The sequence below is a fragment of the Salarias fasciatus genome, chromosome 17 (assembly GCF_902148845.1).
Source record: "Salarias fasciatus chromosome 17, fSalaFa1.1, whole genome shotgun sequence".
Classification (NCBI taxonomy): domain Eukaryota; kingdom Metazoa; phylum Chordata; class Actinopteri; order Blenniiformes; family Blenniidae; genus Salarias; species Salarias fasciatus.
The window spans coordinates 9,705,591-9,722,814 of record NC_043761.1 but is presented as its reverse complement, the minus strand read 5'-3'; the positions used below and the strand labels follow the sequence as shown (position 1 = coordinate 9,722,814).

Below are 17,224 nucleotides of genomic sequence, written 5' to 3'. Positions count from 1 at the left end.
AAACATCCACGGCGATAATAATCATCATCATCCCGTCTCTGGCACCGACTCTTGTTGTTTAGCTGTTTACGGACGAGCCTCTCTTCGCTGGGACCATGGACAGCGGTCAAGGCGACGCCGTTTCAGCTCCAAACACAAGCCGGTGTTTTAATTTAGAGCTGCTGACATTTGGAGCTGTTGCATAAAGGGTATTGATTTTAGACGACAGCCTTCATGTAGAATTTCTTCATTTCATAATAAAAATGAGCTGTAGGATGAGTCACAAGCTGTTTTTTTTTTTGTTTTTTTTGATAAATCTGTGGGTGTCTGCTTGCTTTCCGTACACGCAAGTGTTGCTGTTGGCAGGTGAAACTGCAGTCGTCTGGTTTCTGAGGTCATGCAGCTGTAATAAAACTTGCACTGTGCCCTTGCGGATACTTTTTTCTTTTTTTTTCTTCCTGTTTGTAGCGTGGGGAATATGGCTATATTTTGAGCTTTTTATTGAGTGGCTTTGGTAAGGACTGAGAGACAGAATTGAAAAAAAAAAAAACAAAAAACAAAAACAAGGCAGAGTAAAGTGTATGACAGCGTGATGTTTGAATAATTGTGATTGGATTTTCAGGCTTGGCCGTGGCTCTGCAGCTCCTCCACGGCGACATCGAGCAGCTGAGGCGGGAGTACATGGTCCTCTTCACCCGGGGCGTCTCCATCACCAGGAAGCTGGGCTTCTCCGATATCATCATGCCAGGTAGGAAGACGTCGCTGATGCGTTCACGGACTCCGGGCTGTGTTTACACTGTCTGATCGCTGCGCTGCGGAAGTCCATTTCCTCGCCAAACAAGCGGGGGCCGACTCCACTTGGAAAGCGGGCCTTGTTTGTTTGATGCAGTTTGTTCAAAGTCTGATTGAAGTGTGAACGCAGAGAAACCACAGACCTGCGAGCTGACCAAACGCAGAGCGCGTCGGGCCTCAGCAGCGGCTCAGCGCCGCTGACGTGCATCGTGGAGAAAATAAGAGCAGCTCTTTTATGCATTTCAGAGGCGCCGGTAATTCAGCACGATTCATTTTGCATTCATTTAGCTCAGCTGCTGTAGAAGTTATGCTGATTTGTTTACGTCCTCTGCTGCCTTGTTGAAAATGCCAGCGCGAGCGTGAAGCGCTGCCTCGTCCATTACGTTCGCCACTTCAGCAGCATGTAATCCTGCAAGTGGTGCAAAGGACTTGCTTCATCTTTTGATAGTACTAATCCATATTTATACTCATTTTCTGATAAATAAATGTAAATATTTGAGAATATTCATGGATAAGTTTGTGTTTTATTAAATATTTGTTGCCATTTTACTTATATTGCACATTTATCGTCTTGCACCAGATGTATCATTTAATAATATTGCGAACATCAGAGTGCCATCTGTCATTACTTCTTACAGTTTCGAGCCGCTTCTCTTCTTAGAAAAATTGATAAGTACACATATTGTCAGCAGCAGCTGTGATACAGTCCAGGACTGACGGCAAACAGCTGCGTTCTCAATTGGAAAAAAAAAGTAGAAGAAAGAAGCTTTTTCGCCGACATTGTGAAACATGATCAGAACGGTTGGACTACTTTTGTGCCATTTGGTAAAATATTCATCAATATGCTTTGGGTTTGCATTCAGAATAAAACAATTTTCTTCCTGTCAACTCAGGAAAGACACTTTTTAAAGCACAATACACCTTCAGACTCTTTTCACCTTTTTACAAACACTTCTGTGTGTGATGCTCATGCTTTAATGTGTGCGTCTGCTTTAGTTTGTGTCAGATTTCCCCTGTAACTGTCCAACTTATTCCTGAAATAGTTCATCCCTGTGTAGTTCATTCAGCTTGAGATTCCTGTGAAGAACGGTTTGAAAAGCTCAGCCTTCACAAGACTTCAGTTGATTATGTGGATGTTTTGGAAAACCTCATAATGAGCTGCGTTAATAGTTCCTAACTGTATGAAGGGACTTTAAAAGATTTTTCCCTCTCTTCAAACGCAGTTCATCCCAAGTGTTGTTCCATTAAAAGCCCGAGCCTGCAATCAAAATGCTTTTCAACAAAACATCAATCATTTTCTCACAATTTTTTTTTAATTGATAAAATGAAATTGACCTCTCACTGTGTCTGAACCACAGATTCTGAAACCTTTAAAAGATTTTTTTCCCCTTTTTTTCAGGAATGTAACCTTTGATCAGCGCAAAATGTTTTTTAGTTAAAAAAAGAAAAAGATTTTCTAAGTGGGTAGTGGCTGACTAGTTAAAAACAGCCTTGTAGAGTTGAGTTTTTTTTTTCTCTTATTGTTCGGCTTTTCAGTAGGTCCAGCTCACAGTCGGCAATGTTTTTATTTTCTGTATAACATATCAGCATGATACTCTAAATTCTGCTCTACCAGAAAGAAACACACAGTCTATAATTAGCTTTTGCATGATCAAAACAGGCATCTATAAATATGAGCTGACGTTCTCGAAAGCGGCGCGGAATGGTTCGCTGTCGTCTCACTGTCTCGTTTTCTGTTTCTGTTCATTTCTGACTTCCTCATCATTTTTCTGCTCCTCCATCCAACCATCCAATCCCCGAACAATGGATAATGGTGTTGAGAGCTCCGAGCCCCTGGAGCGAGCGCGCTGTGATCTCGAGGATGCACACATCCTGCCCAGGTCAAGAGGTCCTTACGGCAGAAATGGACACTTAGGACCACGTAAACATCGATGTCCAGGGTCTGCAAACTGCGTGCAGGAAGGTCACAGCTGGCTCATCCAAATGAAGGCCCTCACTGTGGAGCATCACCTTACCCACTTCTTCCCTCATTCATCTTCCATTAAACCATTTAACCCATGTGCTTAATGTCTTTCCTTGAATATCAGAAGCAGCTTCTTAGGCTGCAGATGGGAGTCCAAAAAAAAAAATACAAATTTGAGGGATTTCTGTCTAAAGTGTATTCATTACATGATCCCTTTTTGGAGCATCAGATAATGTATTTGATGCATTTTTAGCCAATCTACGCATGTTGCCCTGTCTCCAAATACCTCGAGGAGGTGTTGTATTTGACTTGGTAACACCGAGCATCCCGGCTGATCGCATGATTTGATATTTATAGCTAAATCCCACCTAAGGGTGCCCTCAGAAGAAATGAGAAAATAAAACTGGTTCAAGTAGATAGGCGTCACTTAGACAGCGGTTCCTCGAACTGAGATAAACCCCTGCAGAGGACCCCCTCCTCCCAACGTAGATGGATGAGGTCTTGTTGCCGTGGTAACGTATGCACAACCACTTGAATGTACAATGAAACGAGGGACTGGGAAATGTACATTTTGATATTTACGTGTAAGAGAAGAGGGTGGAAGCGCCGTTGGATTCAGCTTTTAATTTCTGACATCGGGGGACTGCATTTTTTGTGGCGGATCAGCTGATTTCCTTAAATGAGCGCGCTGCAGTGTGTTGTCTGGTCGCACAGGATAATAAAACCCGCAGACTGCGGGCCCCCCAAGCGCCTCACTAACACAAATTTATGTTCACCGTCTCTTTTCTTTGTCTTCGTCTGGCTCCAAACCCTTAAAGCCGAGTGCTCTCGCTCTTTCTGCTCGTGTAAGTCTGCCCTTGGGCAAAGAGAATGGCCTCTCCTTCTCTCTCTCTCTCTTTTTTTTTTTTTAAACCCCTTACCTTTATTCTGGTTTTCTATCTGACTGTATATTTTCCCTGATTTTTGTCGCACACACACACACACACACACACACACACACATGGTCTTTTTTCACCCTTGGACTTCTCTCCTTCCTATTGTATTCCAAAAAAAAATACTGCCCCTCTCTGTGTGTGTGCATGCGAGTGAGTGTGTGTGTGTCCACTTTCAGCTCTCTTTGTGTGTGCATACCAGTGCCTGTCTAAGGTATGCCCCCCCCCTTGTTGCCATGGTTACTGTCATTACAAGCAGAAAATCAATTTTGACCCCAGTGATAGAGATATGATGAGCGCACACGCTCTCATACTGACTGTGGTTATCAAGCCGGAGCATTTTTACAGTCTGTCAGATCACAGCTTCATTGCAGTCAGACTCTTCCTTTTACTTTTTTTTTTTTTTTTTTTTTTTCTTACCCAGGCTGCTTTGCTCTTATTTGCAGGAGGTTGTAAATGCACATTTCGACGCTGTGCATTCGGCTACATGTGGAACAGGAAGACCTGTTATATTCGATTACTTTTCCTGAGTGTTTCTGTGGGTTGTAACAGAAGGTGGAAGAGAAGGTTTGCGAGTTAGATGTTTTGTAAAATTGTGCCAAAACAAAGAAATACTTTAAAAATGTAAATTTAAAGGTTGTTATGGCACTATTTGACCGGCTCCAGATGAATTGTGCTTTACGAGGCCTTGAATTAAATTGTGTTTGACATCCCTGATCTTGTTTATTTTGTAAATTAACTGTTTTAATTGCTTCTTGACAATAAGACCTTTGTTTTGAGCTTGATTGCACATTTTTGTGTTTCCAGTCGCCTCGTAAATCAGGCTTGTATCCGTGTCTGTTATGTAAATGCTCTCAACCCCTGCCATGAAGGATTACGCCATAAAAAAAAAAAAGGAAAAATCTGCTGAGGGGTCGTTAATATTGCTTCCTTATATGCATAATCAATGCCCTGTTGCCTTTTTCGCCCTCCTGTTTCTGCAGGAGAGATGAGGAACGACCTTTACATCACGCTGGAAAAAGGAGAGTTTGAGAAGGGCGGGAAGAGCGTGGCCCGGAATGTCGAGATCACCGTCTACGTGCTGGATATCGATGGCCAGATCCTCAAGGTAAAGATAAATAGAGGATCCAGCGTTAAATAACAAGTGCCTGCCCAACCCTGTTTTTTTTCTTAACAGTGGGTGTCTCATTTTGGAGCAAAACTCCTCATTTTGAAACGTTGCTGACCCAGATGAGAGCTGAGCGTCTCTCCAGTGTGTTGCCGGTTTCTGGTGCAGCGCAGTCTGCCTCTGTGGTTTTCTGCGCCGCTGTGGCTTTGGACAGAGCAGAGAGTCAAATATAACCCTGCTGACACCGTCGCCGTCACCACCACACGGCATAGAAACCCTCAAACAAACACAAACACACACGTAAACCTGCGTCTGCTCACTTGTTTGGCTGTTTACAAACCTTTGGGGTTTTTTTTTTCCTTTCTAAGCTGTCTTTCTGATCTTGGCTTGAACTCATTTTCTCCTCTGTCTGCCTTCCAGAGTCACGTGGCCGCCGGCTCAGGTGAGCCTGGCGGGGACGAGTACCACTCCCTGGTGCTGTACCACAACAACAGCCCCCGCTGGGCGGAGCAGATCAAGCTGCCCATACCTGTCGACATGTTCCGGGGATCACACGTCCGCTTCGAGTTCCGACACTGCTCCAGTGAGTGCGGACCTCGTTATTGGGGGGGGGGGGGACCTTTATTCGTCCGGGGTTCTAACGCGCCGCCACCTGGGAGTGTGAATGCCGAAAGGTGCAGTCAATTACAGGGAGGTTGAAAGCGAAGGGCTGTCATCCCGCAGTCTGCCGCAGTGATCACCGCGAATCCCGAAAATTACACGATTACCTGGGGATAATGACCGGCTCGCCGTCTGAAAGTGCAGCCGTTCACGTGGCTGCGAAGAGAGCGGTGTCCAAACACACAAGCACTTTTTGTAATGAGATGAGTTTGTCCAACTTCTCATTTCATAATGAGGCAAAACTTTAATTATGGCCAAAATATTGCCTCCGCTCTCCTCGCGCCGTCTATCCGGGCAGCGGGGAGACGGCAGAGCCTCTCCCCTCATAACAAGCAGATATTATTATGCCAGGCTGAGAGGCCATGTGGCTGTGTGCAGTAGATATAGTAGCCTTATTACTGCTGGCAGTGCGAGCATCGCCACCCAAGGGCTGCCTATTAAGGTCCCAATTTAGGCCTGTGGTGACACCAAACTGAGGGGGCTATATTACATGTACGATTAGAACTCGCAGACTCCGGGACAACTTGCCTGTAAAAATATGATTTGCAGAGACACTCATTTTCAATTAGGACAAAATTGAAAGCTCTTCTTTTTCCCCCCACTCCCCCGAATGTAACTCGTGTCTGCACTCATTGCTGAAGCGGCGGCAAATGGAAACGTGTTAGTGGCGAGCGTCACGTTACGTCGTCAGCTGATTATTGCTGCCGCTGTCTGAGGGAACTGACTTCGCGCTTGAAAAACACGACCCTTTCATTGCAGTTTTAAATCCCAGTAAGCCCTCCGTTGTCGTAAATAATGGCTTAGTGTACCTGGTGGAGCTGCGCCGAAATATAGGATCCATCCATCTCTACCTGGTCTGCCAAGCTTAGCTAAGCCTGCTTTTCACGTAGCGCCTATTCAGTCTGCCCTAATCCCCCGCTGCCTGCAGCTCGAAGGACTTATGGATGTGGAAAACCTGTCCACATGGGATCCCACACTCAATAAAACCTGTACAAGTTTGTTAAGCCTGAACTTCCACAGAATGAAAAGGAAATCACAGCAGATTTGATCTATCAGTGTGATAAAATCCATTTATTTATATCCACAGCTGCAGTGTTAGAAATATTAAAATTGCAATCTAATACAGTCTTAATTGTTGTTTTGGTTTTGTCTTGTTTGTAGTTTTTGATTATTTCATTTGTAACCAGATTGCTTTGTTTTAATTAAAGCTGGTGTGTTTTAATTTAGCCTGACGCTCTCCACTTCAGTCCGTGTATTTTCTGTCGAAATGTGTCTTATGAACACACTTCAGCTGAGTGAGCACATGCGTGCACACACACACACACACACACACACACACACACACACACACACACGCGACTGGCAAGAGCTGCCAAAATGAATCTCTGGTGTTGCGGAGAAAGGAAATAGAAACGCTCTGCGTGCTCGGCTTTTAACTTCCCGCTGTGTGCACATTAGCACTTTACAGCTAAGGCAGCAGATAAATCAGGTTACATGTGTTCATAATGCAAATGAAGCCCAGAGCTTTCAGAAAGTTGCATTTCAAATCGCAGCGGCGCACAATAATCGGGCCCTCGAAGAGCGACTTATAAGTATCTGAAGAAGTTGTCGGTGCGGGATTTTATCAGTGGCTGTGATGTAAGAGAAGTTAATTCACCTCAGTTCAACCTGACTTCACAATGGTGTCCTTAGACTGATGTGATGAGACAAATCCAATAAGCTGACTTTATTTTTTTATCACATTTGCATTGCATTCTGTAATAGAAAAAAAACATTGATGTATTTGCAAAAACAAATGAAATGATTTCTTGAAAATAATCAAAGAGAAATACACATAATGGAATCAGGAATGTGTGTAATATATACAGATTTGTTCAGCTGTTGCGTAATTTTACAGGGAGTCTCAGATCAGTCGCATAAATCCAACCAGAGGTTGTAATTCCTACGACAACAAGAGAAAATGAGATAACTGAATTGAGTTTTCCTTTTGATTGTCTTAATTTTCTGCTGCTCCTTATTTCACCCTCCATATAAAAACTGTTTATTTAGTGTTTAGCTGCAGCCTCTGCTCGCCTATTTTGGACTGAAAAGCGTGTCCCGTGTGTTGTTGTTTGACAGCTAAAGACAAGGGAGAGAAGAAACTGTTCGGCTACTCCTTTGTTCCTCTGATGCAGGAGGATGGCAGGACTCTGCCAGATGGCACCCATGAGCTCATTATCCATAAGGTAAGACCCCAGTACCCTCCACCAAGACTCCACTGTGAGACATGGATCGGGATCTGCGAGTGTCCTTGGCAGGGCGTTTGTGTTCTTGGCAACAGTGCGGCTCTTGGACGTTGTTCTCCAAGAAATAATCATCTTTTTGTAATTAAGTCCACGACTGGATGGAAGCCGGAAGAAAAACGGCAATATCGAAAAAGGATTTCTGCACAAGGCTCCGATTTGATTGTTTTTGCTTTTATTAGAAAATCTCAACGGCGAAATTCGTCCCACAGACCTCAACTCCATGATTTGCACAGGTGTTGCCAAGAGTACCTCTAATGAGATTACATCCCGTGTATGATTACGTGAATCATTCCCCGCGGACGGTAAAACGCAGTCATTATCTCGCCGTCCCGCTCGCATCGCTCCATTACAAGTCGACGGGCAGATGAGTAATGTCCACTTACGTGACACTGTCAAGCTGCGGAGTCGAAGTAAACAGGAGCGAGCCTCATCCACGCCTCCCTGTTCAGCATGACCTGGATGTCCGCTCCCTCTGCACTCTGTCTTCTCGCATGTGTTTGACACATCAAAGGACAAATAAAGTGAGCAGAATTGCCAAGTTGAAAGCCCCTGCAGGGCCGCCGTGGGTGTGATTCAGAATAATTGCAGAGTGCACGCCTTCCCTCGGCTGCAGACGAAGGGTGTGGACGTCAGCCTCCAACTCTGAAACATTCTTAAATTTTACTGACTGAGAGAGAAGTGATGAAATCAGTTTTTTTTTTTTTTTAAATCCACCTCTTTATTTCTTTATTGTCTGATCAGGGTAAAATCCCAGATCTATAGCTTGCCAGTTTCCGAGGTCGTCCTTCGGCGCCTCGCGCCGTCGGAGGGGCAACGCCAGATGGAAGTCGCTGAAAAGCTCAATGAAAGTGGCATGGCCTAGTTTCTCCTCACACCCAAAATAGACACAGAAGAAGAATCAGTCCAAACTGCGTGGTGGCTTTGGAACTCAAACAGTCTCAGCTGTGCATTAGTGCTGCACATTAAACCCCCAACATAACAGAGCCACTGTGGCTCCTGTCGGTTTGTCGTTCTGGTGGACCGGGGGACTTGTCTAATAGCATTAAATAAGCATCTTATCATACGTGTATAATGTAGTGTGGCTGCTGGAGTGGTAATTCCCACTGTGTGGGTCAGTCTGTTGACTGATTCGCTCATTAAGTTGGCTGAATTTGCATAATTTAGACGGAGGGCGATGCTTTTAGAAGTGGATCTACCAACTAATGACGGCAAGAACAGCAAAACAACTGAGGTAGTTTTTATTTTGGGAAGCGAGTGCATCGCAAACTCAACTTGAGCTGCAGCAAACAGGAGTTTAGTGAAAAGTAACAGAACTTAGCACCACAGTTTGGGCTCAAATTGTGTCGTTCAGATTGTTCACTGCATATTTACCTCATATCACTTCTTGTATTCGGTTATACAGCTTGATAGAAGGAGGCTTTCTGACAAATACGCATTATTTCAGTAATCTGTTGATGTTGCATTCCCTCATTATCCCTCCCCTACTGAAACACCCACTGTGCCTTTCCCTCTCAGTGCGAGGAGAACACCAGCCTGGCCGACTGCTCGCGCTACCTGAAGCTGCCGTTCACCAAGGCCAACCTCCCGTCCAACAATCAGACGCTGAAAGGCACCAAGGAGTCTTTCTGGATCACCAGCTTCCTCTGCTCCACCAAGCTCACACAAAACGGTAAGCCGGACTCGGGCGACGACACTCTCGGCCGCTTTCCCGCTCCGGTTTTAATTGGAGTTGTACGGCGCTCCGCAGTCTGATCCGGGCGAGCCTTCACAGTTCAGCAAGCAGCACCAAGACGGGAGATTTTTTTCTTGATCTTTCCGAAGAATTGAGGGGAAAATGTTTCCTTTCCTACGTTTCCGTGAATATGCATGTCGGGAAGCAGCTGCGGAGCTTACTCATGAATCGATGAAGATCGAAAATTCACTTTTTATGTATAGAAGCATCGCTGTTCTCCACTGAAACAGGCACAGTGTAAACTTCACCAGTGTCTTCCACTATTTAGGATATTTTCAAAAGTTTTCAGCAAAGTGTCAGTCGGCTTTCACCTCATCGTGTTGACGGGTGACTGCAGAAGCTACAGGCGAAGCTGACTTGCGTCAGACTATTTGTCTCCTGAGCGCATCTGACGTTACCGAATTAGCTGGAGTAACACTGACAGAAGGAAGAAGAAGAAGGAAAAAAAAAAAGGTCATATCTGGTGCATATTTTTCAGATAAACAAAAGCAGTAAAAGCAGGCGCACACTTTTACTAATATTTGCATCAAGTTGCAAAAATATTCACTTCAGGTTGAACAAAATCTGAAGAGACAGCTAAAGGACTTTCTTCTTGAAGCTTATGTTTTATTCATGTGTATGTCTGGGGAGTCTGGCTTAAAAAAAAAGAGGGACTTTTTATCTTCTTCATCCCGCAGCACTTGAAAATGTCATCATTTGTTTGGCTCCGCTTGACTTTTCAGACGATAATTGAAGGGCGTGATGATGCTTTGTGATGTGAGGTGCATGTTGCTCTCATAATCCACTTTTTTTTTTTTTTTTTTTTTTCCCCACACAAACAAACAAGAGACGTGTATTTATCGCTCGCGCCTGTCACTCCTGTTTACCGCGAGCCTCCTCTCTCGCCGGGCCGGTGTCTCCCGCTCATTCTTCTTCTTTTTTCTTTTTTTTTTAAGGCGATATGCTGGACCTGTTGAAGTGGAGAGCCCACCCCGAAAGGATCAACGACAGCCTCTCCAAGCTGAAGGAGATCGATGGCTCGGAGATTGTCAAAGTAGGGCCGCAATCAGATTCCTCGACTTCAGTTGCTTCTCTGGCATTCTGAGCATCGATTGGCTCTGATTTGATTTCACTTGCGTGTAATTTAAATGCAACTTGAGAGCCCGGGCAAGCCCAAAAAGCGGAGAGGAAAACTTGATTTGAAGCTGCGGCTCTGAGCCAGAGTCCCCTTTCATTGTGTTCCACCTCTCAGTTCCTGCAGGACACCCTGGACACTCTCTTCGGGATTTTGGACGAGAGCTCCCAGAGATACGGCCTCAAGGTTTTCGACTCTCTGGTAAGCACGTCGTCCCTGTAATAGCTTGATCATGTCCCGGGATCTTTTTTTTTTTTTTTTTTCTATTTTATGTGCTGTGTTTCTCCTGGTTTATCACACACCATCTGATGGTGTTTCAGTCAAACCGAGAGACAAGAAACACAAACTGCTGGAGAGAGATTTAGCGATGTAACGCCTCAGAGCTCGCTGAACCAATCTCACCCTGGTCATGCTGCACTGGGCTGATAGTGCGAGGCTGGAGATCGATCTCTCTCTCTCTCTCTCTCTCTCTCTCTCTCTCTCTCTCTCTCTCTCTCGCTTCTGTTTCTGCGTGTCTCTCTCGTTTCTCCATCAGTCTCCCGCTGACACACGAGCGCACTTTCTCCTCTCAGCGTGCCGTTATCAATGATGAAAGGCTCCGGCGAGCCGCTGCAGCCATCAGGTTGGGTTTTCCCTCGTTGCGAGATCAATCCAACAAGTTGGATGAGCCCACTTGACTTTTTTGTGTTCCGGACAAATTCGGTTTGTTGCACGACGGGAGGAAACGTGGCGCAACATGAGCCAACACTGTCAAACTGATTTCAGCATCTCTGTTTTGGATGATTTCTACGGCTCAGTATGTAAATACTTATTTTCACGCGTGGAGGGCTCAGTGACGGGGAGGGAAGCAAGCTCATCATCACAAATTTAGTTTTTCGAATCCCACTGCCAGCAAATATCAACTGTCTTTGCTAACAATTTTTTTTTTTTTTCTCCTGGAACCTACTTCCTGTCAAATAGATTGATTTATATTGAAGGATTTTTTTTTTTTAACTTAATCTGCTTCTTTTTGCCAGGTCCACATCATCAACCTCCTGCAGGACAGTAAATTCCAGCACTTCAAGCCCGTCATGGACACATACATCGAGAGCCACTTTGCCGGGGCTTTGTCCTACAGGTGCGCCGTGTTTCAGCCGTCGTCTCCGACACACGGAGCTGCTCCGCGCTGCAGACCACTGAAACCTCACCAGCACATTGTGTTTTCATGTGGCGTCACGTGAGCAGGCAGGTGCAGAAGCCCTCCTCAGCTCTGCTCCGACTCAGCCAGAGGAGTGAATTAAATGGTTATAGTGCCCCCTGGCTGTTGAAAGTGGAATTTAGAATTGTGCCATAGTTGGATTTTTTTTTATTCCACTTTACATTTTCCCACTTCCATCCATCACATGCAGTCACACACATGCACTGATTCACATATTCACAACCTGCTTTTCTCACCGACTGCCTTCTTCACGCTCTCTGCATCTGAGATCGCGCCGTTTTCTTTTTTTTAATTCTTTTCATGCACACACGTGTGCCTCTTCAACTCTCAAACCTGTGATCTGCTTTCATCAGTCGTGTGACATTTTAATTAATTCGCTTTATTCTTCACAAAGCTTTAATTTTATTGTGAAAGTGAACAAACCACCCAACATCTAAGACATTGAATAAAGTATGTTGAGGTTTTTTTTTCTTTTTTTTTTTTTTTTTGCTGGGTGTCCAGATGAACTTTCTGGGTCTTCCTGAGGTCGCCCCTCCAAACTGCAGCATTCAGATCAGCTCCATTGATAAAATATACGAATGTGTGATGGAGTGTTGCATGTTAGAACTCAGCATTGCCTCATCTGTATATCCGGCAAGAGAAGCAATACCACGAGGGATAAATGGGGATACTGTGTGTGTGTGTGTGCGTGTGTGTGTGTGTGTGTTTTCTCCAGGGACCTGATCAAAGTGCTGAAGTGGTACGTGGACCGCATTGTCGATGCAGAGCATCAGGAGCACATCCAGCAGGTGCTCAAGGTGAGGCTTTCCACAGACAGACACACTCCTGTTCTCCAGCTCCACTCTTCTCTCTCGCTCTATTTTTTTTTTTTTTTTTTCACCTACATTTCCACACAGCTGCAATTAGAGCCTCCACACACATCCGCCCAGGAACGCAAACAAACAAACTCGCTCCCCCTGACTGCCGCTCCCGCTAATTTATCTCCCCATCAGCGGCGAATACATCATTCGTCTTTTTCCCCTCCTCTCTCGATTATGCTGCATGCAATTTTAATCAGCAAGAAACCTCTGGTGTTGGGAATCCACATCGCATTATTCTAATGACTCATGCAGATCCACTGTCAGTGAGGGGCCGTATCCTGAACTATGGCTTCCCATTTATCATTCGCAGAATACGTTCCGCACCAGCAGCAAATGCTCGCGTGTCGTGCAGTAAATAATAAATGAGGGATGTACTGCGGACTTGTTTGCAGCGTTTTCGTTCACAAGTGATCTCCAGGATGGCGTTTGACAAGCTTTTTTTTTTTTTTTTTTAATGCAGCTGTCTTGTGACGTGGCTTTACTGAGCTCAGTCTGCAATATATGCTTAATAAAAACTAAAGCTGATCAGTCAAACCACTGCATCCTGATTGAAATGAATAAAAGCGTTTACATTAAGTGATTGCTTGCTGTGTTTTTGTCATGTGTCATAAAAAATAAATCAACCAGAGAAACTAATGGAACTGTAGTCTGTGCATATATACATGTGTTCTCATATGGGCACCAAAAATAATTGCTTATTATCATACAACACATGCAGTGAAGCCGTAACATTGCTCTTTAAAAGATCTATTTCCTTTGCATATAAATATTCAAAATGGAGTGAAATGGAGTTCAAGAAGCATGTTTATTCACTTTCCATTTCAGTTTCTTTTGCAGAGAAGCAGCCTTCTTTACATTTTGCTTAACATAAAAACATCTACTTGATCATTGTGATTATTTCTTTCAGAGCATGTCCCTCTGTTGCTCCATGAAGTTATTTCAGTGTTATAATAAATATGAGAGTATGCCTAATGGGGAAAAAAAAAATTATAAATATAGCTGCAATTACTATAAATTAGTACTATAAATTGACTTCTCCATTAAAGAGCAAAAATGTAAGATAAGTATTTCCTCTGATGTCCACTGGGTGGCGATGTTGAGTCATTTTAGTGCCAGTCCGAGTTATGGCTCTTTCTGTGTGTGTTATTACTAAACTTCAACCTCACTCAAGCGAGTAAATTATGTAATTGTATTGTATAACATGTAGACTGGAATACTGTTGTCGCAGCTGAGCTTTTGTTGCTGTGGCTCAATACACCACCTAGTGGTGCAAACTTGTAGCGCAGGACTACACAAATTGCAACATGTCGCTTAAGTCTTTGAGATTGTTGTCTCAGTCTGCTCATTAATCGAGGTTATATTAATTGACTTTTAACAAAATATTACATATTGTACTTTTATTTATCTTAAATTAATTGAATCAGCTTAACTTAACTTCATCTGTATATACTTTTAAACAAGATAATTGTAAACTATAAAACCTAAACTTGAGATTAAATAGATGAGAGCCAGATTGAACATCACAGTGTCCTTTCACTGCTCTCATCAGAGGGGAATTAGTATGTATGTGACTTTTCATTACCCCACGAATGACAAATGGTTGTCTGCTCTGTCCTCCAGGCCAGCGAGTACATCTTCAAGTACATCATCCAGTCTCGCCGGCTCTTCTCTCTGGCCACGGGGGGCCAGAACGAGGAGGAGTTCCGGGTCTGCATCCACGAGCTCTTCATGTCCATCCGCTTCTTCCTCTCGCAGGAGAATAAAGGCACTAGCCCCGTCGCACAGACGCAGGTGCGTGGATTTGCCTCTCAGACATCTACAAGGAGCATGAACTCCTCTGGAAGTGTTATCGTCACCTCCCTGCCAGTGTTTAAAGCTGTGGCTGTTGACGATTGTGCCCCACAACATGCCTTCTTCCTCCAGGACTCTTCTTAATGCAGTTGTGATAGGTGAAAAATTGGCTGTAATTGAATTTCACACTGCCAGAGGCTGCGGAGGCAGAGGAGGAATTTCTGTGGCAGCGTTTCCCTTTTCCGGTGGGAGGGCCGCACAGCGGGGCGGCCGCCTTCACAGATTTTCAAAAAGGACCGAGCTAAACGAGCTAAAGACACCAAAGATAATCCTAATTACACACCAGGAAACACAAGCATGTGTGTAGCTGTGTATTTGTACACAGTTGTGGAAAAATGCCTGCTTTTTTTTTTGCCTACTGTGTGGATTTATGCTTCCCTGTGCGCCATGTTTGATGTTTCTCTCTTTGAATGATGCTCCCATCCTTGAGGATTTCATTATTTTCTCACCACACACAGAAGGACCCTGAGCCTTTTTTTTTTTATTAGGGAAAATAGTTGTGGTTGTTTTTCCTTTTATCCGTCAATCGTCTCAACAAATGATCAAATTGTTGGTCTCAGCTGACTGTGTGCAAAGGCAGGATGCAGCCTGTCAAACACAGTTACAAATATCCACACTTGGGTGTACTTTACAGTCAACAAATCACCTAAAAGTTCATCTTTTGATGATGTGCATTATTTTAAAGAAATACTGTACCCTAAGCAACACTATGTTAAAAAAACCTTGACAACAATCTAAAGCTGATTGATTAATGATGATTCTCGCATACCACATCACTCCATTTAAAGAGGTCAGTCCTCAAAATAAATGATTATTTTCAACACTTCCCAAGATATAGTTCTGTTTTCTGGCTATTTTCAGTTGTTCCCTGGAAAATAATAACAATAGCAAACACAGACGAACACACAAAGGGACACTGCTCCAGTTTTCAGCCATCTTCATGTTTCAAGAGCGCAACGAGAATCTGACACGACTTGACAGCGAGAAGAATCCTCTGACAGCGAGATGCGAACGAGTGATGGACAGCAATCCCAGCAGACCGCCATTGTAATCCGCATAATCCCCACCTGCCAGAGAACCAGCCTCATCCAGTCCACCATTTACTCTTGTTTTCTCCAGGAAACCTCTCCTCGTACAGAGTTTAAATATAGTGTTGTTTGTCTGTTCTCATGCACTTTAACAGAATTTCTGCATTGTTCAGGCTTTTATTGTGCACCAGGAGACCACCTTGTTTACAATAAACCACATTCATGCATATTCATATCCTAAAATGCTCTCGTCTTCAATACTTGCAGCTCAGTTTTTCCTCTTTTTGACGCTAATCGGTTGTGTCTGTTTGCCCCCCCCCCTCGTCCCAGGCGGTGTTCCTGCGGACGTTTCCCGCAATTTACAGCGAGCTGCTGAAGATCTTCACCATCCGCGAGGTGGCCGGCTTCGTCAGGGAGACGCTGGGCAGCCTGCCGGCCGCGATCCACGCCGACTGCCCCCTGGAGGCCGTCAAGCTGCAGTGCATCGCCAAGACTGTGGAGAGCCAGCTTTACATTAACCCGGGTAAAGACTCGCTCGCGTAGGCCGACGCACAGTTTCTGTGTGAATATCGAGAACGCAACTTAGCAAACTGCTGCTCCACGGTAAACTTAACTCCACATCATTAAGCTGTTGTTAATGAATGAAGCAAATTATGGTGACAGTGTTTTATTCTTTAGCGAGCTCCCAAAGGCTCCGTGCGGCAAAAAAACATCCCTCACCCAAATCACATTATCGCTGCACAAGTGTCACATTAGATGCTGTAATGACACTGAAAAATTACATTATGGCCGCAGAGAGGACGCAAGGATTGACGGCCTCAAAGGAAATGAAAGAAAATTCACTTTTTTTGTGCGTGTATATTGTTATTAACATTGTTTTTATCGAGGTTTTTCCTGCCTGCGTTGCAGAGTCTCGATGCATCCTGCTCCCCGTGGTGCTCCGAGTCCTCCAGGCCCACATGCAGGAGCAGAGAGACCTGGTCATGTGCGCGCGCATACTCACCAGCATGCTGTCGCTCCTAAAGAAGGAGGAAAACGGGACCACGGTGGGTATCGCAAACGATGCGAAAACCATCATCTCAGCCCCACATGGGCATCATTTAAGAATCAAGATTCTGGATTCTGACTGAGATCATCTCAAATTGAAACATTTCTGTTTTGCATTGTGCTCAGTTTCACATTTAGGATAAAGGTTTGCGTGGAGTTAAACTGCATGAGTGATTTTTTTGACATTTCCTAATTCTTAAACAGTGTTCTGTACTTACAGGGCAGTGCATGAGAATTATGAGCATTATAACTGGAAAATAACTCTGAAGTGGAAGGAAGCTGCAGGAAGTAGAGGCACAGCAGTGCCACAGCCAGTACATTGCAACAGCAGATTGCTTTGTTATGTGTATATGGTCAATTAGTCTTGGTAATAGGGACATTGGCAGCTGTGCGGTTCAGTAATGAGAACCATCAATTTAACAGTGGGCATTGTCGAAGTGGCAGCCACTTCGAGTGTGTGTACTTTCCCTTCATTGTGAGGACATAATTCTGTTAGCACCCTCATATTGCACAGCACTGAATGTATATAGGGACAATCGAACCCCCGTAATTTCAATTAAAAGGTTGAAATGTGAATTCATGTTTCCAGGTGAGACGAATTTAGAGTTCAGTTGAAGTTAAAGGGAAAGGAATTGAATGTAAGTCGATGTAAAGTCCCCTGAAGTGATGGAAATA

General features: G+C 44.3%; 1 protein-coding gene across 9 annotated transcripts in view; it reads left to right on the top strand.

Moving 5' to 3' along the window:
• dock4b (dedicator of cytokinesis 4b) overlaps positions 1 to 17,224 on the top strand; it is a 109,505-nt gene that overhangs the window by 52,107 nt on the left and 40,174 nt on the right. For all 9 annotated transcript variants that reach the window (XM_030113825.1, XM_030113822.1, XM_030113819.1 and 6 more), the window contains exons 13-24: positions 602 to 727; positions 4,650 to 4,774; positions 5,195 to 5,357; positions 7,553 to 7,659; positions 9,235 to 9,388; positions 10,387 to 10,484; positions 10,683 to 10,766; positions 11,582 to 11,682; positions 12,479 to 12,560; positions 14,244 to 14,414; positions 15,833 to 16,025; positions 16,412 to 16,548. In XM_030113825.1, the coding sequence (XP_029969685.1) occupies positions 602 to 727; positions 4,650 to 4,774; positions 5,195 to 5,357; positions 7,553 to 7,659; positions 9,235 to 9,388; positions 10,387 to 10,484; positions 10,683 to 10,766; positions 11,582 to 11,682; positions 12,479 to 12,560; positions 14,244 to 14,414; positions 15,833 to 16,025; positions 16,412 to 16,548 (1,541 nt within the window). The remainder of the gene's footprint in view (positions 1 to 601; positions 728 to 4,649; positions 4,775 to 5,194; positions 5,358 to 7,552; positions 7,660 to 9,234; positions 9,389 to 10,386; positions 10,485 to 10,682; positions 10,767 to 11,581; positions 11,683 to 12,478; positions 12,561 to 14,243; positions 14,415 to 15,832; positions 16,026 to 16,411; positions 16,549 to 17,224) is intronic.